Genomic DNA, 23,570 nt, shown 5'->3' on the forward strand with positions numbered 1-23,570 from the left:
AAAAAATATAGGAGGCTTAGGGAAGCAGCAAAGCGGAGAGATGGGTCTGGTGGACCGTGGACTGGTACCATAAATCACCGTAACACTTTCATCCGTTTTAATTCTTCATCACAGCATATGGCGTGTTCCTTATTTTCCACATCTGAAAAAAGGCGTGAATTCCCCGAGTCTAAATGGCAGTTGCCGGGGGGAAACAGAAACTGAGTCAGAGGAAATTATAACCAACACCAAACGCATGACGCAGTGGTGTTCCATTCAGATCTGAGGATCCAAAGCACTGAATTCCGAGCATTTTCTCTTTGGTTGATGGAAAATGGAATTTATAGACAACTTGCCGCCTATGGATCTGATGCGCTCCGAGAAGATGACTTTCGTTCAGCTCATCATCCCTGTCGAATCCGCTCACCGAGCCGTCTCATATCTAGGCGAACTTGGTCTTCTCCAATTCCGTGATGTGAGTTTTCCCACTCAGATCCGTTTTGCTTCGTTTCTGATTCTGATGTAGATTTGTATTTTTAATTCTTTGTCTGGTTAGGCAGAAATGGAGCAGAGAAAAGCGGAGTCTGAATTTTAATTTTAATTTGTTTTTTCGGAAATGAAAATTTCAACTCAACTAAGGGGATTGTCTATGCCAGACTCGATTCAGTGGCGTTTCCTGCATTTTGTCAGTGCAACAGAATATTAGGAAATTGATAGGGTTCTCATTTGGTTGTGTGTAGATAACTGAAGATCTTGGTTATTTCTTGTTTAGATGACTTCAGACATTTTTTTTTATTTGCTTTTGATGCATAAATTTTATATTTGTTAATATACTTTAAGTAGGCTTCTCCTAGGTTGTTGGATCTAGGTGTAGTATTACAAGCGTGGAAGAATAGGTGTTTTGTGCTCAGCAAAGGTCATGTACTATTGTAGTCAAGGAGTTTCTTTGCATTATGGATGACCATATAGTGGATTGAAACAATCTCAAAACTAGATTTCTATTTATAGCTGTAGAGATTTGATGCTGGTGTATGTTAAGTTTCAGATGATAAGGGAGCATGGCGAAATAATCTAATTTCCCTTTCCTTTGGTTCCATCAACTAGGCCGAATTGTAGTTTATAACTGTGTTCTTTTTCATAGGGAAAATATAAATATCATTTTAAATAGATCAAGTTGAAGTGTATAACACTTATTTTATTTTTTATTTTTTTATTTTTTTCCAAGGCAATATAAGTATCATTTTAAATAAGAGGTGCTTATCAAAAGGGGTTGCAACCTCACTGAATATGATATATACAAGAAGCACCAAAACTTGAAAAAAGGGAAGAAGAAGGAAAAGAAAAAGCGGCCTATCAAAAAGTTAAAAACAAGAAAAAGAAAAAGGGACAAAAGCGAATCAGAAATCTGTTTGTCTTTTTGTTTATTAGACATAGCTGTTGAAAACACATCTTACAAATAGGCTTGTCAGACTCTTGCCATCTCATGTTCGACTGGGATGCATAAACTATGAGGTGTCCGTGCAACATAGGCGTAAGGAATATGACTACTTGTGTGCATTTGTAGATTGATTGGATTAACTTCTAGATACGCTTGGCTATTTGGGAAATAGATAAATTGTTTCTACAGTTTTATAGTATGAAAAAAAAAACAATTATTTGTAGATTCCTAAAGAATGTTATATGGAAATTACAATTAAATTTTAAGGTTGGGTTTGTGCATCTGGTCATGGGTCTTGATCATGGAGATTTTTCTCTTAACTAGGTTGAATTTGTTTTATGGATGGATTAAGATCCTTATTCTCTAGGTGTGTCTGGACTCCTCGCTTTTGATCTGGTACAATTACTTTTACCAACCCGGCATCTTCTTATGTAGGATTGGAGCACTTAGGAGTATGAACACCCACAGAGCCAACTTAGCTAGGCATTGTTGGCCTGATTGCTTATGTGCTTGATGAAAATGAGAGGAGTCATTTGATTCCACCAATGTAGGGTACCATACATAGTTGAGCTTCATGTGATCATGGCCTCTTACCTTTCTTTTATTAAATGTTGATTGAAGTTTGTAGGTGCTCTTAGCTATCTCATTGACAAAACTTGAAACTCAAATTCAAGTTTGGGGTTGAAGTTCAACAGTGATCAAGATTCAAGTTAATGAGATCAATTTTACATTGATAGACATTGAGGCCTCTCCCATAAAAATGCAGGAGCTTTGGTTCCTGCATATCCCATGTCCCACCTTTACTTAGTTATATCAACTGAGGCATCTATCCCATGCTTTTTTTTTTTTGGTAGGCAATAAAATGATATATTAACAGCGCCCTAGAAAGGGCACACCAAGATACACGCGATGCTTATAATATGCACCAAAAGTTACCTATATAAAAAAAAAGTATATATACATATGCCTCATTTGCAATCCAAAAAAAAATAAAGATAACACAACTTATAGGGACCAAGAAGCATGAGACATTTTCTATGTAGCATATAAAATCTGATAAAAAAAGAATAAAAAGCTTCAAATATAGAAGCAAGCAAGCTGCAGGGCTGAGGAACACTACTCACTACAGAAACAAACCAAAACATGACTAGTGACAACTGGGGGAGGCATAACGTTCCCTATTGTCTTATTGAGCTTTTATTTTTGACAAAGACAATGGCTTCAACTTTGTTTTGTTTGTTGTTGTATCAAATTGGCTTGCACTCTGGTGGCATGTCTACCTAGGTCCATTTAGTGTCTTGCATTACTAAGTGTCTTCTATCCCCAATTGACTTTTTCATATATGCTTTCATGCTACAGCTCTCAATCAATTACTCAACTTAAACCAAAGACTTTTTTTTTTTTAATAGGCAAAACAGCTAGAACAAGATTTTCGGAAGCTATATTATCATGTTCAAGGATAGAAAATGTCGTTTTCTCATGTTTTCCGAGCCAATGCAGTGAGTGGATAGTAGTCATTTCTGCTCAAGATCCTTTGCCTCTCCATTAGGATTTGAAAATAGAATCTGAAAGATGTGTAGAGCTAGTTGTCCATCAATGCTGAAATTTCTTGTATTACTGGTCGTTATTAGAAAGGATGTTTGTTCCCAAACTTCTGGAAAAATAAAAGTGTGGGTTGTGTTTAGGGTTTGGACTTTCATAATTCTAATACTGAGTTGTAGTTTTATCCATGCTTGTGGTTATTTTTGGGGAGAACTTCTGCTTTACATTTGTTTTGTTAAAGAAAATGTTTCTGAGTGTTATTGCATTTATTTATTTTACATTTTTTTTATTGTAAAAGAAAGTTTCTCAAAATAAGATGCGACTCTTTAAGCATAATTGGTTAAGACAAGTTAAAAAAAATTCTATGCTTATCCGTAATATCAATCCGATGTACTCACAGTTTTAGCTTTCTTTTCCCCTCTCTCTTGGCAGTTAAATGCTGATAAAAGCCCTTTTCAGCGGACATTTGTTAATCAGGTATCTACTGATTAGAACTGCTTTCACATTCCAAGGTTATCTATTTATTTATTTATAGTTTATAATGGGTAGTTTCACCAAATTGGTTACATTGGTAAGCCTTGTGAAGACCAGATGATATTAATTCTTGTAGTGCATTTCTTCTTGCCAGCTATTTGAAATACAAATCCTGAAAAACTTTCACTTTTGTCGTAGACGGTATTTTCTTGGAAGTCATGAGTGCAAATGGATGAGCTTTTCACTATGATACTTTCGTTCTGTGTAGAAAAGAGATTGGCTTATGGAAAATACATATGTATATAATCACATCCAGAGATACGTGTTTACTGCACTTTAATGAGACGGGGAACTTTGCCAGTTTTGACACACCTGCTTTTTATTTAGTTGGATAAAACTGCCCCCAGCCAATATTATTCAAGACCTTGGCTAACTATACAAACTATATTGGTGAAATAGAAAGCATATATCTATGTGAACTTTTATGCTTCCAGTCACTTGAACTGGCAGTTATGTCAGTTTTTTCATTTTTTTTTTAATTTATGCACAAATAAGATTAATTATGAACTTCTTCTGTCACTGATTTATCAGTTGACAACTTGACATCATAGCCTTAATTCTTTATTTCCCACTTCCCAAGTATGAGTTGATAACAACTGTGTATTGTGACCTTGATAGCAAATGGAAGCCCTATTCACCTTGTCATTCTCTTTATGCAGAATGAGTACTAGTTGAACTTTGTATACTTTGTGCTTAATTTTATGAGTCGTTTACTTAAACCATTATTAGATTGATTAATCCTTTAAATTGGAAGAGTGGGTCAAAAGTCAAATATTTTGGCAACTCCTTAGCGGTTATGGATGTTTTATCTTTATTGTCCTTTTCTTAGTTGGGATGATGTTATAACATTTACTGCTTATTTTAGTAGTTTTAATATTTCAGAGATATTTCCCAGGTAAAACGATGTGGAGAGATGGCAAGAAAGCTACGATTTTTCAAAGATCAAGTCAGTAAAGCTGGTTTAATCTCTTCTGCTCGTCCTGATCTGCAACCAGACATTGAGTTGGAGGAACTGGAGGTTCGTTTTTATATTATAGCTCTTTGTTATTCACAAAAGAATTTTATTATTATTATTATTCGGTGACTTCAATTTTGTGGTTTAAAAAAAAAAGGCTGCTACTCTTTTGGGAAAAAGGGAAAGAGAAATTACTTGATGGAAGGACAACTTTGCTCAGAATCTTATGATGTGCATTTCTCTTATTTTAGATACAACTTTCTGAGCATGAACATGAGCTACTGGAAATGAACTCTAATAGTGAGAAACTACGGCAAACATATAATGAGCTCCTGGAGTTCAAGATGGTATTGCAAAAGGTATTTGTTCTTTTTCCTATTCCTTCTTCTTCTTCCTCTCCTTCTTCTCCTTCTAAGAGAAGGAAAAAAAGGTGGGAAGATCCTATGATTATTAACTCCCATATTTTCTTCTCATGATTATTGTTCAGAATAGTTTCTTTAGAGTCTACTGGTGCTCATTTACCAAGCATTCTACTATGGTTCGGATCAGTCTCTTGTTCCCTGCAAACAAGAATTTGATGTTCTTCCTTTTGGAAAGAGGAAGAGGGAGAAATTTTACAACATGGGCATTTATTTTTCATGAAGTTATGCAAGTTTTGATAGGATAGAATGATGGTTCTTTCTTCATTTTCTTCTCCATATAGAGTGGTCGATTAAGTTTCAATCATTACATCATGGCTTTTAATACATGCTCTCTATTTTGCCTATTGAAAAAAAAATAAAGTTTCAATTAATGATTTATTTATCCTTCAGGACCTACTCCCTGCAAACATAGCCAAGTTAGAGGCTCTCCTCTTGGCTGCTATCTAAAGGAGGAAATCATGTCCTTTGTCCAATCAAAGCTCTAATCCAACACCCTTGACTGCTATCCCTGCAGCAAGGAATTTGAATTTTTTCCTTTTGGAAAGAGGATGATGATGGGACAGAAGGAGAGGGATTTTACTAGACGTCCATTTTTTTTTTCTTGAAAGTAACCTGCCTTTAGGATAGGATAATAGTTCTTTCACCATTTTCTTCTCTCTAGAATGTGGTAGATTGAGTTCCAGAAAATGATAAATTATATCCTTAGTAGCTATCCTCTTCAAACATAGCCAAGGCAGGACTCGCCTTTTGGCTGCTATCTAAAGGGGGAAACCATGTGCCCAATCAAAGATCCGATCCAACCAATGAGACGATCTCCTAGGACCTTTATATTCCATAAAAATCCAAGAAATCACTCTGAAGAGTTCCACTGAACTGTTATTTTCAATAGCTACCTTAAACTGCTGGCTTGGAGAAAGCTTTGATCAAGTCACCCCAGTGATCTCCACTGATGCATCTTTAATCTCTTCTTCCTAATGAACGAGATTACATTTATGAACTTGATCCTTCTACACTGGGACCTTGGTATCATGTGTTCTGAAAGCCTGCAAGGCAGTTGTGTGAAAGGTAAATCTAACAATCCTCTTTTTTGATAGGCAATAAAAGAGAATATATTGCTAGTGCCTTAAAAAGAGCACAACGAAGTACATACGATGCATACAATATGCGCCAAAAGGTAAAACAAGGAAAGAGAAACAAAAAAACAACCTTCTTCTCCTTACTTCAACCACGACCATTCTACAAAGTCTATCATGGACATTGAGTGATGGTCTATGTACAACTTAACCCATTCCAAGAAACTGGCCATAAAAGAATATTTAATAGCTTGATTCGACTCAGCATCCTCAAATGACCTCTTTCTCTCCTTCCAAAGAGGGCATCCTACAAGCTTTCTTCCGCTTCTTCCCCACAAAAGAACTGTGCCAACTTAGAAGGTTTCCTTCTAATTGTGGAGTGTATCACCCATGTCACACCAAACAGAGAGAGGACTAGTTGCTCCAACATACTTGCTTTCCCCAATTTGACAATCCTTGAGATTCCCTTCTTTCTTTTCATTTGTTTCTTCTGCACAGAAAAAGGTTTGAAATCTTAAACTAATATCTAAAAATAGTTGGGCAACAAATGAATGAGCACAAAATTGTGGTCTATCTTTTATGTTCTAAAAGTCTTCTTGTGATAGAACTTGTACCTGTTAAGATTGCAGTGTAATTTAGTTGTTTTCTTAAAATTAAATCTCTAGTCGGGACATTCAGTCACAGCTCTTATGTATTTAATCCCTATTAATTTGTTTTTGTTCACAATATTTATACTACTGTAGTGCTTACTTTGCTCACATGTTAAGTTGTTTCATAGCTCTCTGCTTTCTCATGCATTTTAAAATCCTGTTTTTATCTGATTTATGCCATGCCAATGTTAAATGAGCGTATTATGAACATAATCCCCAAGAATATCAAATTTGGACCAAGTGGGTAGGTTTTATTCTAATAAGTAGATGCTGTTTGAGCGAACCATTTACATCACATTTTTTCTCTGTAGAAATAAATATATAGTTCCTTTTTCTATTAGTTCTTTAATTTGGTTTAATCTGTCTTCATTCTTCTTCCCATTTAGTGGGGAGATAGCAGTTCTCTGTATTTTACAAAATCATCTAATTCATCTGCTTTGTTAGCATGAAGCATTTATCAAAAAATAAAAAAAATAAAAATCTTCTTTGTTGGAATGAAGTAATCTCTCCTGTTTCTGTTGGCCAAAGAAAACAGGTAGTCACGTTTGTTTCTGTATTTTACAAAATCATCTAATTCATCTACTGGAAATTTTGTACCTTGTAGTATGTCTCTTGCAAAAAGTTCTTATACTAAAAATAAAAAATTATCAGGAGAAAGAGTACCTCCTTTTGGTTTGGTGCCAAGGATATATAGAACTTGTTTACTAGATCTTTTTCTCTTCATTTCTATATATATATATATATTTTTGATAAGCTCTTCACTTCTTCTATATGAAATAAGTGCTCATATTTTTTATTACTCTCACGAACCATCAAGATGATGTGCTGCAATCCTATGACATTTTGACTGTTTTTTTTTTCTTTTTCTTTTTTTTTTTTATAAAAAAAATAAAATAAAATATTCATGGGTAGTTTTTTTTTCTTTTTATTTACAGTTTTGACTTTTAGTTTTCTGTATTTGATTATATATCCACATATTGAATGATGAGCCCTGAATATGATCTTGATTGGCTTCTTGTCAATGAATATCTAGGGAATCCTTTTCATTGGTTTTGATATATCCTTTTTTGGTATTTAAACAGCAATTCAATGCCTTCCCAAATGAGATCTTTTCTTTCTGAACTCAATTTTTAGATGCTTTTTTTTTTTTTTTTTTTTCCTGTTTCTCATGTGTATATATAAACACTTTTTTGGGGCCAATTCCAGGCAAGTGGCTTCCTTGTTTCAAGCAAGAGTCATGCAGTTGTAGAGGAGAGAGAATTAGATGAAACTGCATACTCAAAGGATCGCTATGTAGAGACAGCATCTTTACTTGAACAGGTTCTGGTTCTTTATGCCTTGTTATTCTTGAATTTTTGTTTTATGTGAAGCCTATTTTATAGTTTTGTTCATAATAGATTGTTCATTTGACAGGAGATGGGGCCTGGACCATCGAACCAATCTGGTTTGAGATTTATTAGTGGGATTATTTGCAAGTCCAAAGCTCTTAGATTTGAGAGGATGTTATTTCGTGCTACTAGGGGCAATATGCTTTTCAATCAGGCAACAGCTGATGAACATATAATGGATCCTGTATCAACTGAAATGGTATTCTTATGTCTTATTACCACATATTTTTTTATTTTATTTTTATTGTTAACAGACAAGGACTTCTATGGCTATTATTGGGAATTTATTACCCCTTGGAGACTTCTGGGTCCTTTTGCTCTATGTTTCTACTGATGTACATTCTCTTGGCTTGATGGACATCTTATCCTCCTTGCTTTTGACTTCTTTTATGCAAATGTCTTTTGTGTAGAATGTTAAGTCATTTCTGATAAATATTTTTTTCTTTTCATTTTTTTGTATGTTTTGATTCTAGCAATTTTCTGACTAGAAAATTCATCATATGGAAAACCTTTAAAAGAAACAACCATTGTTATCTGCTTGATCCATTTCTTAGTAGTATGCTGTTTATTTTTATTTTTAGCTCAGTCTATGTTCTGGTTCATTTCTTTGCTTTTCAGAAACTTCTATTGAATTTTTGAGTTAAATGGTACTGATTCCACTGGTTTTATCGTTGCAGATTGAGAAAACAGTTTTCGTGGTGTTCTTCTCAGGGGAGCAGGCAAAAACAAAGATACTGAAAATTTGTGAAGCATTTGGTGCAAATTGCTATCCTGTGCCTGAAGATATGACCAAACAAAGGCAAATAAGTCGAGAAGTAAGTATTTATCTGGGAGGTTGACCATTTATTTTCTAATGGGTAAAAGAAAACTTTCAAGCTCAAGAAAATTGTCTTCTTCCCCTTTGTTGTTCTTTTTTTTTTTTTTGGTTAAAATGGTTTCTTGATTGATGTCTTCCTAGCAGACCTCATATAGGTGTTCCTTTTTTCTATTTTCATTTTTACCTTTTGGGCTATCAATACCATTAGTTCGTAACTTCATCTCAATTCGAGCAGATTTTACCCCAACTATGAGCTAAGTTTCCTTCTACAATTGTTTGGACATTTTTTAAATTTCCGTGGAAAACATTTGAAGAAACTTTTCAAATTTTATTAAAGAATATATTAGGAATATATTGTCTTATTTTCAAAAATTATTTGCAAATTTTTTATAAAAAGAAAACTTTCTAAAAATAGTTTAGAAACTTCTCGTTTTCAAAGCATATATTTTAGAAAACTGTGAATTCTAAAAAAATGTTTTGTTTTTTTTTTTGTGCAATCTCAAACAATATGAAGAACTTCCTAATTTCAACCTCACATCCATTACATTCATGTAGAGAATACTGGGCCACTTCTTGAACACTTTAAGGTCTATTCTCTTTAGCAATGATATTTGGGTTGGTTGTGAAGCACCCAAAAAACTCACCTTTACAATTTTTGAAGTGGAATTCCGATATACATATTTTGGACGAATGCCCTAATAACCCAATTGCAAGTACCCTATAATCATTCTTGGCTGAAAGTCCAACTTTTTTGTTGCAGGTTTTAGCACGCCTCTCTGAATTGGAAGCCACTTTGGATGCTGGTATCCGTCACCGAAACAAAGCACTTTCTTCAATCGGATTCCACCTAATGAAATGGATGAACATGGTAAAATGTAGCTATTGTATGTTTCTAGTCCTTTTTTAATTGCATTGGCTTGAGCTATCAACTTCTTGCCGAGTGTTCAAACTAACTCATGATTGTCTGTATGAAAGTGTACTATGCATGTTTAACATGATAGAAATTTTACCTTCTCAGGTAAGAAGGGAGAAAGCAGTATATGATACACTGAACATGCTAAATTTTGATGTTACAAAAAAGTGTCTTGTTGGAGAGGGCTGGTGCCCAATATTTGCAAAAGCTCAGGTAATTCAATTTACTTTCTCACTGTACTCATGTTGTGATAAATAATCTTTCATTATATAACTATAGAATAAATCTATCTGCGGTTGTCCTGTCATTGTCTTGATTTTCTTCTCAGTGTTTTCAAACCTCAACTGGTTTTAAAAGTGAAATTGTTCTGTGATTAAACAGATTCAGGAGGCACTGCAACGTGCAACGTTTGATAGCAATTCACAAGTGGGCATAATATTTCATGTGATGGATGCTGTGGAATCACCTCCAACATATTTTAGAACCAACCGCTTCACAAATGCATTTCAGGAAATTGTTGATGCATATGGGTGAGTTTAAGCGGCCATTATTGTTGTTGTCAACAAGTTTCCTTTTTCTGCTTTTTATTATTGAGAAGGGAAATGATTTCAAATTAGATTACCTCATTCCTCATAATACATTTTGAAATCATGCTGAAGCTATCAAAAGAGAAAAGAACTGTCATGATGACTTATTCAACATGATGCCCGGATGAGGTTCTCCACTTCCCATTTAACATCTTCATAATCAAGGGAGATCTTCTTGTGAGAAATCATGTGCATAGCCTGTTTCATACTCTAGTAAGGATTACACAAGTATCTCTAGTTTATCAGTGGCAATAATGCCAAAGTTAATACGTCTACTTCACATACTACCTTGTTGAAGCAAAGCATGTTGAGTAATGGGGATTGAAAGCTTTAGGATAAGCTGTTTTTTTGGTGAACAATGTTGACTTTATTTTATACATGTCAAAACGATCAAGATACTAATGCAATAATTTATTTGACAGTGTTGCTAGATATCAAGAAGCAAATCCTGCAGTTTACACTGTTATTACGTTTCCGTTTCTCTTTGCCGTGATGTTTGGGGATTGGGGTCATGGAATATGCTTGTTGTTGGGAGCATTAGTTCTTATAGCTCGTGAAAGTAAGCTTAGTTCTCAGGTATGTTCTGTTATAACATTCTAGCATTTAATGGTGGAAAAGAAAGTGCTCTATTAGAAAAACACTATATTTTGTAATTAGAATTTTTTCTCCAGTTTTTTGAATTGCTGTTCTACATTTACAGTTCATTTCCGTATAATTGCTTTTATAAAAATTATTATCTTGATTATGATTCTCAAATTACCAGGATTGTCATGAGATTGGAATGCTTTTGCCTTGGTAGTTCATTGTGCTTTGGAATGAACTGTTTTGGTATTCCTAGAATATTACACCAGATTTTCTTTCCTATCTCAGTGTTTTTTTCCTCCTCCAAAATTGGGAAATTTTTTTATTTGCAATGTCTTGTATCTAAATTGTCACTGTATCAATAGGAGTGGAGCTTGAATATGATTTCAAATAAAATAAGATTGATAAAAGCGATAGAAAGGTTACCCTTGTTTCCCAAATATTTTTATTTCCAAGCATATTGAGAATTAGTCAGTACTTGAATGATTTGCAAGTTGGGAGTTTCCAAAAAATATCAGGAATAATTTTGGGGAAGATCCAATAAGAATTTTTGGGGAGAAGGGATGCATGTTGAGAAAATTATGAAGATGTTGCCATGGCATAATTATTCAGTGTTATTTTAGGACTTCGCATATTTTTTGTAAATTATTGAAAACATTTTGGATATTATTAAAATGCGTAGAATAATTATATTTTCAGATATTATTCAAATGCATAGATTAATTTTGGGTTTCATCTGTATGATGAAAAATAAGGACAAATTTTGGAATATGAGAATGTTGTTGCTGTGTTCTTGGACATCCTTTTAAAAAAGGCAAAATTAGACATAAACCCATTGGTGGAATCAAGAATAGCTTCAATAAATTGGTGACACAATGGTTGAGACAATTTTCTGTTTTAAAAAAATGAGATGGTGGAGCCTCTTGTGTCGGTTGAAAACTAAGTATGATGGCCCTTGAGGGGGGAGACAAATTTTCATCCAGGTTAAAGTATCTAACTCCTAATGAATGGGTAAAGACTTGATTATGGTGACAGTGTTATTATTTTTTGTTATTATAAGCAAGCAAAAAGATATATTAAGAGCACCATAAAAAAATGCGCCAACATATACAGGTCATATGCAAAGGCATCAAAGTCAAGAGCAAAATGAAAGCAAAGAAAAGGCAAAAAGAAAAAAAAAAAAAACGACAAACACCCAACCAATTGATTAAGTCTATCATAGCCATTGTGGCTTCATTTAAGTCCACCCTCACCCAGTCCAAAAGTAAACATAGGAAAGAGGATTTTAACACTTGATCCATTTGTACAACATCCTCAAGACACCTCTTATTTCTCTCCTTCCAAACTGTCCAAAAAATACACAAGGAAGCACTTAAGGAAGTCCTAGTTATGTAGTGGAAAGCGCTCCAACAACCCAACACTGAAAATCACTCCTCGATATTCGGTACTGCTCCTATTGAAATAAACTTACTTTTTTCCAAATTAATTCTTAGCCCAGAAATTGCCTCAAACCACATTAGAGTCCAACTTAGGCATGTCAGTTGTCCTTGGCTAGCAAGGACGTTATGATTATATGTAATTGAATATGAAGACAAGTTTAAAAGAATTTGTGGTCAAATCACCTAAGTGCTAACTCAACTACCTACATTGGGCCATATGAATCATTTTCCCCAATTTTAAGGAATCATGTTTATAGGGTGTGATTTGAAGCTTTAAATTGGTCGTCTACCTATCAAAGTCCTCCCACTTTCTCTATTTTTGGCACTGTATGTGTGAAAAATGTGACACCAAACACAAAGAAGTGGAGTTGTTTTTATGATTTCTATTATGTCTACTATCTGGTACAAAAAATATATTTTCTTTTTGTTTGATTTTTGTATCCTTTTGCTGCCAGAAACTTGGAAGCTTTATGGAAATGCTGTTCGGTGGGCGCTATGTACTGCTTTTGATGTCCATATTTTCAATTTACTGTGGATTGATTTACAATGAATTCTTCTCTGTACCCTATCACATATTTGGTGGATCTGCTTATAAATGTCGAGATGCTACCTGCAGGTATATGTTGTTATTCCATCCTTTTTTCCTTAGCAAAAGCATAGTAGTATGGTCTTGGCTGTGAGCATGCCTGATTTCTAATCTGTCATCCAATGGTTTTTGTTTTTGTTAATCTTGGTTAGACATTGACAATTGTTAAAGTGGAAATGTAATTTTCAACCATTTTTCTGGGCCTAGCCTTATGCAGCATCATATACTTTTGTATCTTCCTGATCTGTGCATCCTATTTCTGTATAGAACTGTACTTTGTAGGTTGGATTGGTGTTAATATGTGAAATGTCAGATTATGTATCACTAACAATTATGTCAGTGATGGTGTGATGTGGTGTGTAATGCTTTCTGGATGGCAGAGACGACAGTAATTGCAGTTTCTTGTTAGATATTACTAATTGTGACCAAATTTAAACTTTTCTTTTTCTCTGTTTGGAAACTCTGTACTAGCTTTGTCACTATAGTTCTTTTTTCTTTTCAAATTATTGCAACATTGTAGCATGGTTGGGGATCGTTTGATCTTTTTTTTTTGATAGATTAAAAGAAATGTATTCAACGAAAAGAGGAAGCACCGAAAACAGTGCCCTCAAAGTATACAGGGAGTATACAAAAGCAACCCAAAGGCTCGAAACTCCTATTTAGAGCCTAGCCAATCCAAAAAACTAACAAGAGAAGAAGGGCACAAAACTATAGACACCCTAACCCAAGACCAAAGATTACATACAAAAGAATATTTCAATTTATGAAGTGAAAGCTCCTCATTCCCAAAAGCTAACAAGTTCCTTTCCTTCTAGACTGACCAAAAAATACATAAGGGGGCCATTTGCCAAGCCTTTTTATGAGTTTTCCCCACAAAAGCTCCATGTCACCCAAGAAGAGTTTCCTTCACTGAACACGAAAGAACCCAAGCCATACCAAATAGGGAGAAAACGAGATTCCACAAAACCCGCGTCTTTACACAATGAAGTAAAAGGTGATCCATTGTCTCTACTTCAGAGAGACATAGAAAACACCTTTTTGCCATAGAGTACCCCCTCCTTTGAACTTGCTCCAAAGTTAAGATTTTATCCCAAGAGGCCTCCCAAGCAAAGAAGGCTACCTTAGGAGGTGCCTTCACTCTCCAAATACTATTACAAGGGAACAAATGAGAGTCTCCGGGCTCCAATATAGAATACAGCGACTTGACTGAGAAATCACCACTTTTTGAAGCCGTCCAAACCACTCTATCTTCATCCTTTCTCTGCAGCCTAAAAGCTTGGATCTTGAGCATAAAACGTTCCACCATCTCAATCTCCCAATCATTGAACGCCCTTGAGAAAAGAGGGGTCCAACCCTCCCCATCACTGTTTGGGTTCCAAACATCCGACACCCAAGCATCTTTAGACAGGAAGATGGAATATAAAGAGGGGAATGACTCACAAAGAGGCTTATCTCCACACCACTTGTCCTTCCAAAATTTCACTCTCCGCCCATTACCCACTTGGTAGGCTAGTCTACTCTTCAGAAACAACCACTCATTTCTGATTGCTTTTCAAAGCCCAACACCATACCTCTCACTTACGGCTCGAGTGCACCAATCTCCCTTCTCCACACCATATTTCTGACTGATAACTTGCTTCCAAAAAGCCTCTCTTTCATTGGCATAGCGCCAATTCCACTTACTTAAGAGAGCTCTATTCATCAAAGCTAAATTTCTCACTCCCAACCCACCTTTCTTTTTTTCCAAGCAAACCAGATTCCACCTAACAAAGTGTGGCCTCTGCACAAGAGCTCCCCCCCCTCCCCACAGAAAATCCCTCTAAATCTTCTCCAATCTCAACCTAACTTTTTTGGGCAAATAAAAGAGAGACATGAAATATATAGGCATGCTAGAGAGAATGCTCCTGATTAGAGTGAGTCTCCCTCCTTTAGAAATATACTGTCTCTTCCACATTGCCAGTCTTTTTCGAAACCGCTCTTCAACAACATCCTAAACAGTCGTTGATTTGAAGGAGGCCCCCAAAGGTAGACCCAAATAACAAGAAAGGAGACCACCCACTCTACAGCCCAACTCCAAAGCCAAATCCTCTATATCATGTACCCTCCCCACCGGGACCAACTCGCTCTTCTCCAAATTGATTCTCAACCCTGAACAAGCCTTAAACCACATGAGAAGCCAACTTAAAAAAGTCATCTGGTCTTGGGACTCCACACAAAACACCAAAGTATCATCCGCAAATAACAAGTGTGAGATCAGAACTCTCTCACCACTCCTACCTCTCACCTTCCACCCAGATAAAAAAACCCCATTAATAACCCTTCTCAACAAACAAGTAAACACCTCCATGACTATCACAAACAAATAAGGGGATAGGGGACCTCTTGTCTCAATCCCCTCAAACTTTGGAAAAAACTGGAAGGAGAGCCATTTATTAGAACTGGAAATTTCACAGTAGAAATGCACCATTCTATCCACTTTAAACATTTCTCCCCAAAGCCCATTTTTTAAGTACTACCAACAAGAACTTCCAGCTTACATGATCATAAGCCTTCTCTATAACCAACTTACACAGCACACCCCCTTGATTGCTTTTCAACTTTGAATCTACTGCCTCATTTGCAATCAAAACTGCATCTAGAATTTGCCTACTCTCCACAAAGGCATTTTGAAACTCCGAAATCACTTTCCCCATAACCTTCTTAATTCTATTTGGCAACACCTTGGCCAACAACTTGTAAAGGCTTCCCACAAGGCTAATTGGCCTGAAATCTTTCAAATCTTCTGCCCTTCCCTTCTTTAGGACTAAAACTAGGAAAGTAGCATTCAAAGACTTTACAAATCTACCCCTCTCATGGAAATCTTTAAAAAAACCCATAAGCTCAACCTTCACCACATCCCAACAAAATGACCAAAAAGCCATGGTGAATCCATCTGGACCGAGGGCTTTATCCTTGCCTAAATCTGATAGAGCTGCAAAGACCTCTTCTTCCGAAAAAGGAATCTCCAGCCCCTCAGCCTCTCTTTTGTTTAACCCCAACAAAGACAACCCTTCAATACTTGGACGCCACCCCTCTTCTTCTGAATAGAGCTTTTGAAACGCCCCCACCACACTATTTTTTAAATTAATCTCCTCCGAATGCCAACAACCATCTACTTTCAACTTGGACAACCATTTTCTTCTACTATGAGCGTTCGTCATCCTATGAAAAAATCTGGTATTATTGTACCCCTCCTTCAACCATAATTCCCTAGACTTCTGCCTCTAGGAAATTTATTCCCTCAACACCCAAGACTTATAAGACTCTCTCGCCTCTTTTCTTGCTTCACACTCTTCTAGATTTAAAGCTGAGCATTTCTCTTTTTCATCCCAAAACACGACCTATCTGAGAGCTTTTCCCTTTTTATTCTCAATGAGACCAAACACTTCTTTATTCCAATTCTTCAAAATATCTTTTAAGGCTCTCAATTTTGCGTCTAAATTAAAGCTGGAGGTCCCTGTAAACTTACCCCCCTACCACGTCTTCATCTTGTCTTTGAAACCCTCCTCCTCCAACCACATGTTCTCAAATCTGAAAGGGGAAGGTCCCCTAATCAGACCTCCGCCTTCTAGAAGAACTGGAAAGTGATCAGAGACAAGTCTAGGAAGAACTCCCTGCACATCCCCATTGAAAAGACTATCCCAGTTGTCTGTCCCTAAAAACCGGCCAAGCCTAGAGTGGGATTGGTTATTTAAACTGCCTCTCTAGGTAAAAGGACCCCCCTTCAAAGGGATATCCCTCAACTCTAAGTCCTCTACCACTTCAGAAAATCTCCTCATTGATCTTGAATTTAGTTCAGTCAAACTTGTTTGTAAATGGTGTTTTTTTAGCTTCTTTAGGGCATGCTAATATGCAGGTTAAGAACATGGTATAGGATATAGAAATCTTATTCCCCTTTTTGGTTGATAATTGGATAAGATAAGTGAGTGGAATAATTTATCCTACATTTTTTTATGTCCCTTTTACGTGGGACTAATAATCGCTAATTGGATAAGTGAGTGGAATTACTTATCCTACATTTTTTTTTCATGTAGTTTTTTTAGCTTCTTTAGGGCATGCTAATATGCAGGTTAAGAACATGGTATAGGATATAGAAATCTTATTCCCCTTTTTGGTTGATAATTGGATAAGTGAGTGGAATAACTTATCCTACATTTTTTTCATGTTCCTTTTACATGGACTAATAATTGCCTTGGGAGATGGAATATTATCCATGCATCATAAATCTTATTTTCTCTCCTATTTTCCTCCATTCTTCTACTTCTTCAAGCTTTCATTTTTCCCCCTTATGCTTATATTTTGTGATTTTTTATTTTATTTTATTATTATTTTTTTGTGGATGGATTTTGTGATTAAAAAAATTTTAGACCAAGAAATTAAATTTCTGATCCAAAAACGAAAATAGTTAGAGAAAATACTTTTATGTATCATATAATCTAATAATAATATTAAAATTTAAAATATTTTAATTAATATTATTAAAAAAGAAATAAAAAGTCATCTATGAAATATATGTTGTATTTTTTAAAATATCGAACACATGAGTTCTGTTTTTGAATCTGATTTTTATCCAAAACCAAACAGTAGCATAGGATATTATATCACACGGAAGATAGTATCTCTGGGTATGTATATCCTGTCTGGACTGCTAATCCAGTGTACCAAACATGGCCTTAATGCTATATTATCTGTTTTGTGAATCTTTATGGAAGGAAATGGAATTAGGATTCTGGATATCTATCTACTATTTCTTCATTATGATTCTGAATTGTTGCAAAAGTCGTGATTAGATGGTGTTGATACATTGTTTGGTTCTCTATAGAGGTTGTGTAGATATCTTAGTTTTTAGTTTTTATTTTTACTTTTTTCTTTAAAGGAAATAAGATCAATACTATCTTATTCTAATGCAATTGTATCTTGATCCTTCTTATAATTTTGACCAAACTTTAGTTAGTCTAACGAGTTATGGGCATCTCCTGCACACTATCATTCTACCTTTTCCTCCTCAATAATCCCATCCTTTTCTAATCTCAATATCTTTTGTTCAATTCTAAAATGAAAACTTTGGAATTGTTTCTACATTTTGTTTTTAGCTTTGTGATATATCTAAATCAAATTTTGGTGCTTTGGTCAGTAATTCGAACACGGTTGGTTTAATCAAATACCAAGATACATACCCATTTGGCGTAGATCCCAGTTGGCGTGGAAGTCGTTCAGAGTTGCCTTTTTTGAACTCCCTCAAAATGAAGATGTCTATTTTGTTGGGTGTGACACAGATGAACCTAGGAATTGTGTTAAGTTACTTTAATGCACGTTTCTTTGGAAGCTCATTGGATATAAGGTGTGTTCTCTGTCCCTTTCCCTCCACTGTCGCTCTGTACATCTGAAGGGAGGTAGAGAATAGTGAAACTTATTGTCTGCTTTGTTATCAGGTATCAGTTTGTGCCACAAGTGATATTTCTCAACAGCCTTTTTGGGTATCTATCGCTTCTCATTATCATAAAATGGTGCACTGGTTCTCAAGCTGATCTCTATCATGTGATGATCTACATGTTCTTGAGCCCCACTGACAATCTTGGTGAGAATCAGTTGTTTTGGGGCCAGAGACCACTCCAAGTATGATTTCCATTCTTTTGACTATTGATGCAGACTAGACATACTTTATCCTTATGTTTTTAGTCTTCTTTATGGTTGATTAATGCTTGATTCTTGCAGATCATACTGTTGCTTTTGGCTCTTATTGCAGTTCCATGGATGCTCTTTCCAAAACCTTTTATTTTGAAGAAGCTTCATTCGGAGGTAGTGTTGGTGTCTTTTTGTGTCACATTTTTTCTTTCTTGAGAGAATGAATTGGACATCTAAAATTGTGGTTTTCCTTTTTAAGAAACTTCATTCAGAGGTACCATGTGCCTTATTTTGCATCACATTCTTTCTTTCTTGAGTTGATAATTTGGACATCTAAAATTGTAGTTTTCTTAATCATAATTTATGTTTACTATTTCTCTATTCATTTTATTGTATCCTTAAAAGTTTTCTGGTTCAACTGAGGGTGTCTAAGTGATAAACTAAATGTATTTCCTCTTCATCTTTGTTTCTTTGAGAAACCTGGTGTTGGATTTTTCTCCAACCTCCAGCTTCTAAAAGGTTTACATGTCCTTATTTTCTTTGAGAGCTAGAGTGGTTTTGAATTGTTGAGACTTGAAAGTTCCTTATTTTCTTTCATTGTATTTGATAGGAGTGATGTGTTTGAAGTTGCATTGCATGGATGTTTATCTTGTGATTGTTGTGCATTTCTGTGTATCTATGTATATGGATATCAATGTATATACTAATTGTTTTATCAAATGATGAGACTTTAAAATCAGGTGTTCTGTATAAAATACTTAGATTTGGAGACTTCAGTTTCATCCATTTCGTAAGCTTCATAGATTTCTTGGATGCTTTTTGTTCTTTTATGACTGTTTAGCATATGATTTAGGCAATCCTCCCATATTTTTAGACTTATCGGAAGATTTTCTCAAGTATAAAATAGTGTGAATATAGCATTTGGTTCATTCTGACCTTTCACCATTTTAAGCACAATCTGCTCCTGATAAGGATCGATGGCATTCAATCATCCACAAAACCATCAGAATCCATCAAGTCAGGGAACTTGTTTTGAAGACTGCCTTTTATTTTTTAAAAAATAAATTAATTTTTGTGATCCTTCAGCAAATATGGACTGAAAATCTGTTGTTATCATTTATTCTAGTCGTCTATCTCTTAACAGTAGCCATGAACATTGGACAATTGGTTGATGGCTTAGAACTGGTTGTTAATTTTTTGTTTTTTCCTTTTCATGGAAATATCTTCCAGAGGTTTCAAGGTCGTGCCTATGGGATACTTGGCACATCTGAGATGGATCTTGAAGTGGAACCTGATTCTGCACGACAACATCATGAGGAGTTTAATTTTAGTGAGATTTTTGTGCATCAAATGATACATTCCATTGAATTTGTCCTGGGTGCAGTTTCAAATACGGCATCTTACCTCCGACTTTGGGCTTTGAGGTACAGCCATAGTTTCCCTCTCATTTTAGTCAAGTTTCCATCTGTTTATATTATTATGGTTTAGTTGACATCTCCTACTGTTGTTGCAGCTTGGCCCACTCTGAATTGTCAACTGTTTTCTATGAGAAAGTCCTCCTCCTTGCATGGGGGTGAGTTTAATTCTCAGATTTTTTTTTCTTGTTTTATTTTATTTTTGTCACTTCTAGTTTACATATTTATTAATTGGTTTGTCATTTGATGTTTAGACTCTATGCTAGAACCTGTACTGCATTTTCCTTGCACTCGTGAAAAATTCTAGGATATTCGGCCACTGCTATGATTCTTGGACTAGGATGCAAGTGTCAGGTGTGGGTACATATCTAGGAATCAGATTCTTGAAATCCAAAGTTTAGGATATGTGGAACTGGCTAAAAAGGATCCAAAATTTTGTTATGGATATGAGGATAAAAGACAAAGAAAAACCAATTAGAAATTAATTATAAGTAAAGATATCGTTGATAAGAATTCATATTTTTTCTTTTATCTTTTATCTTTATCCCCAAAACATTATATTTTTTCAATGTAATAATTTACTAAAGAAGTTGAAAAATAATAATAATAATAAATCAATTATAATCAGTTAGTTATATTTGAAGCAAAGTAGGAGTATCTAACAAGGATCTTATGCCCACAGCCATATCATATTGACATGAGTATGTTGAGTGCAATTGGAGAGTCTGAATATCATAGGCCACTGGTAGTTATCCTAATGTGGGACCACCTAGTTGTCTACCATCAAATAGGTGGGTAGGTTTCCAATCTTTTATGGTTTAAGGAGAAGAATGAAGAATAAAAATGGTAACAATGGGAAAAAGTGAAATAAAATATAAAGCAAGAAATATAAAAGAAGCTAAGAACATGAAAATTTCACTAACACCTTGTAGGAGTCTCAACTAAAAAAAGGGACAAAAATCTCACCTTTGAAAATTGCAAGGTATGCAAAGAAAAATTTAATATTATTGATCATCAATACTTCATTAATCTTGTTTCACACTCATTGATCTTATTTATAGGCTTTAGAAAATCGTAGAATATGAATAAAACTATGAAAGTAAAGCTAACCTATATAGTAACTAATTAAGACTCTTTTTCATTCCTAAAACTATTAAATTTTTTATAAACAAATTTTATTTTTTTCAAAAAAATAGCAAATTACTTTATAAAAAATTCTTATAATAAAATTTCTGATAAAAAAGACTTCTAGATTCCAAGGACTCAAAATAGAAGCTTGAGAACAAAAAGATTATCTTAGAAAATAGAGAGTCTAGAATATCTTCTTTTAAGAAGAATTACGAAACTTCCCAAATTCTGAATAAAACTCAATATCAATTACTAACCAATTTTGACACAAAAATTCCAAAATTACGTAAATATCCTTGATAATGTAATTTAGGATATTTTTAATTCTTTCATTCCTTGATAGATCTTGGAGTTTTTGGATTTTTTTTTATTTTTTATTTTTTATTTTTTTTGTTAATCGATACAAAGAAGGTAATTAGTTTGTTTCTGATAAAGAAAAGAAAAGGAAGTACTTATTGAATATCTCCTTGAATACAACTTGCACGCTCATTCACCCATTAACTGAAAGAGCACTGACGAACTGATTTTGCTCTAAACATCATTTTGTTATCATTTTCCTTTTTCTACATAATGCAGCCACTCAGTTAGACCATTTCTTAGGGAAGCATGATCATGAGCAGGTCGAACTTTGTTGTCCCAAAATTTCCATGGGCCTTGTACTTGGAATAAAGTGTTTCATTCTATTGAATGATAAAACTCTGAAATTCATAAATTGCAGTTGCTCAATAGTAAATTAGCTCTCATATCTATCAAAAAAATAGTAAATTAGCTCTCATGTCATGTTATTGGAATTCCCTTGTTGCATTGGGGACTTGCTGATGGCTGATGTGGTTGGGACTGCTATGCCCATGTTTATTCTTGTTTATTGGGTGCTGCCCCACGATTGAGTATGCTCTGAGTGTTGTGAACAGAAGGAAAAGAAGAACAATCTTTCCTATTGTGCTTGGGATCTATTTAACTCTGTTATCTTTTAGTTTCAATAGCTATTCAGGGGCCTACATTTAGACCCTGTAAATAGGGGAAAAAACACATGCACTCTCTGGTGATATACTTGATTGAAAGTATGTTTGTTTGAGTAATAAGATCACTTTTTGATGGTTATTACAGGTATAATAACTTTGTCATCCGGATGGTGGGGCTAGCAGTTTTTGCCTTTGCTACTGCTTTCATACTACTCATGATGGAGACACTTAGTGCTTTCCTCCATGCCTTGCGTCTCCATTGGGTGGAATTCCAAAATAAGTTTTACCATGGTGATGGCTACAAATTCAGACCTTTCTCCTTTGCTTCATTAATAGATGACGAAGACTAGTCCTGCCATATTTTTCTTTTTTTTGGTTTTGTGAAAGAGTACAAAAGAAATCAGAAACTTATCCAACATTAGAAGAAGCCTAAAATGGACTTCCATGGAACCTCATTTTTGATAGCAGAGGGCGTTGATGCTTCTTCTTCGCTTTGACACTTCGCAGCTCGATTTAACTAACGAATGTAAAATCCTAGCTCAGATTCTTTGGATGTGTCGGTATAAAAGGATTTTACTTACAAGTGATGGTAAGTGGTCCATTAAGAGATCCTGTATTTTCTCTTTTCCTTTTTCATTTAAAATTTTACTCGTTGTAAAGAGGACATGAGAGAAATCTAAATACGAGGACATGGGAAATCTTGATACCATAGCTTTTCCTCATTCAGCTGTTCAGAGGAGCAGGTTATAGGATTGATTTCACATACATACAAACTAGTTTGGATTTTGCAGACCCTTTTCTTTTTGTAATAATTGGTGGCATTAGTACACAGTTCCATTCTTGTAATGGTTTCATTATTCAGAGAATTCCAAGTTCACCACCCTCCATCATTCTTGCATTCTTGGCTTTTCATCTTACATATTTCAAGTATTATTACAATTGAGTATTGGCGAGTTTGTTGATTTATACGTTTTTCAGTCAACAATAGTATTGGCATGAGTCTTTCTTCGTAAGGGTTGTACATTGGCACTACCTATTCCTAAGGTTGAGAACTACAACCAAATAGACTTGAATTCATTCAGACGGACAAGTTGGGTTCATTTTAAATCGGTAGATCCCACTTCAGGTTAGAATATAAAGGGTTCAGTCCGAGTTCTATTCCAGTTTTCTTAAGTCTTGCTTTCCGGTTAGATAATTAATCGGTGAATCCAACTTGCATTTATTATGTTTTGAAATAAATTCAAAGAAAGTATTAAGGTGGTGTTTGGGTATGTTTTTGACCTGCGTAGTGAAATTGGTGTGAGGAGTGAGAAATACACTCTTGCATCTGCATTTTAAGCATTTATGATCACCAAATAATGGCAGTACCATATTGCGTTGTACAGTCCTTCAGTCACCGGATTCCTCAGTATCTCTATCTTAATTAAAAACCTTCTAAGTTGCTTAATCAAGTAATCAAATAGTGAAGTTCTCAAGAAAAATATTTGATTTACTCA

General features: G+C 34.9%; 1 protein-coding gene across 1 annotated transcript; it reads left to right on the forward strand.

Annotated features, from left to right (window-relative positions):
• On the forward strand, positions 1-22,959 carry LOC100250193 (V-type proton ATPase subunit a1). The gene is made up of 18 exons (XM_002281973.4): positions 1-454; positions 3,392-3,436; positions 4,389-4,511; positions 4,700-4,807; positions 7,800-7,913; positions 8,007-8,180; positions 8,659-8,796; positions 9,559-9,666; positions 9,817-9,924; positions 10,093-10,241; positions 10,721-10,874; positions 12,775-12,935; positions 18,079-18,285; positions 18,377-18,560; positions 18,660-18,743; positions 19,800-19,993; positions 20,083-20,142; positions 22,220-22,959. Exons 1-18 carry the CDS (start codon positions 314-316, stop codon positions 22,422-22,424), a joined length of 2,457 nt encoding a protein of 818 aa, XP_002282009.1. The 5' UTR covers positions 1-313; the 3' UTR covers positions 22,425-22,959.
• Positions 22,960-23,570: the final 611 nt, after the last annotated feature.

Source organism: Vitis vinifera, chromosome 6, assembly GCF_030704535.1.
Source record: "Vitis vinifera cultivar Pinot Noir 40024 chromosome 6, ASM3070453v1".
Classification (NCBI taxonomy): Eukaryota; Viridiplantae; Streptophyta; class Magnoliopsida; order Vitales; family Vitaceae; genus Vitis; species Vitis vinifera.

Coding starts and splice junctions, on each gene's coding strand:
- LOC100250193 (XM_002281973.4), top strand. CDS start 314: ATGGAATTTATAGACAACTTGCCGCCTATGGATCTGATGCGCTCCGAG. Junction 455..3,391: donor GTCTTCTCCAATTCCGTGAT/GTGAGTTTTCCC, acceptor CTCTCTTGGCAG/TTAAATGCTGATAAAAGCCC. Junction 10,242..10,720: donor GAAATTGTTGATGCATATGG/GTGAGTTTAAGC, acceptor TTTATTTGACAG/TGTTGCTAGATATCAAGAAG.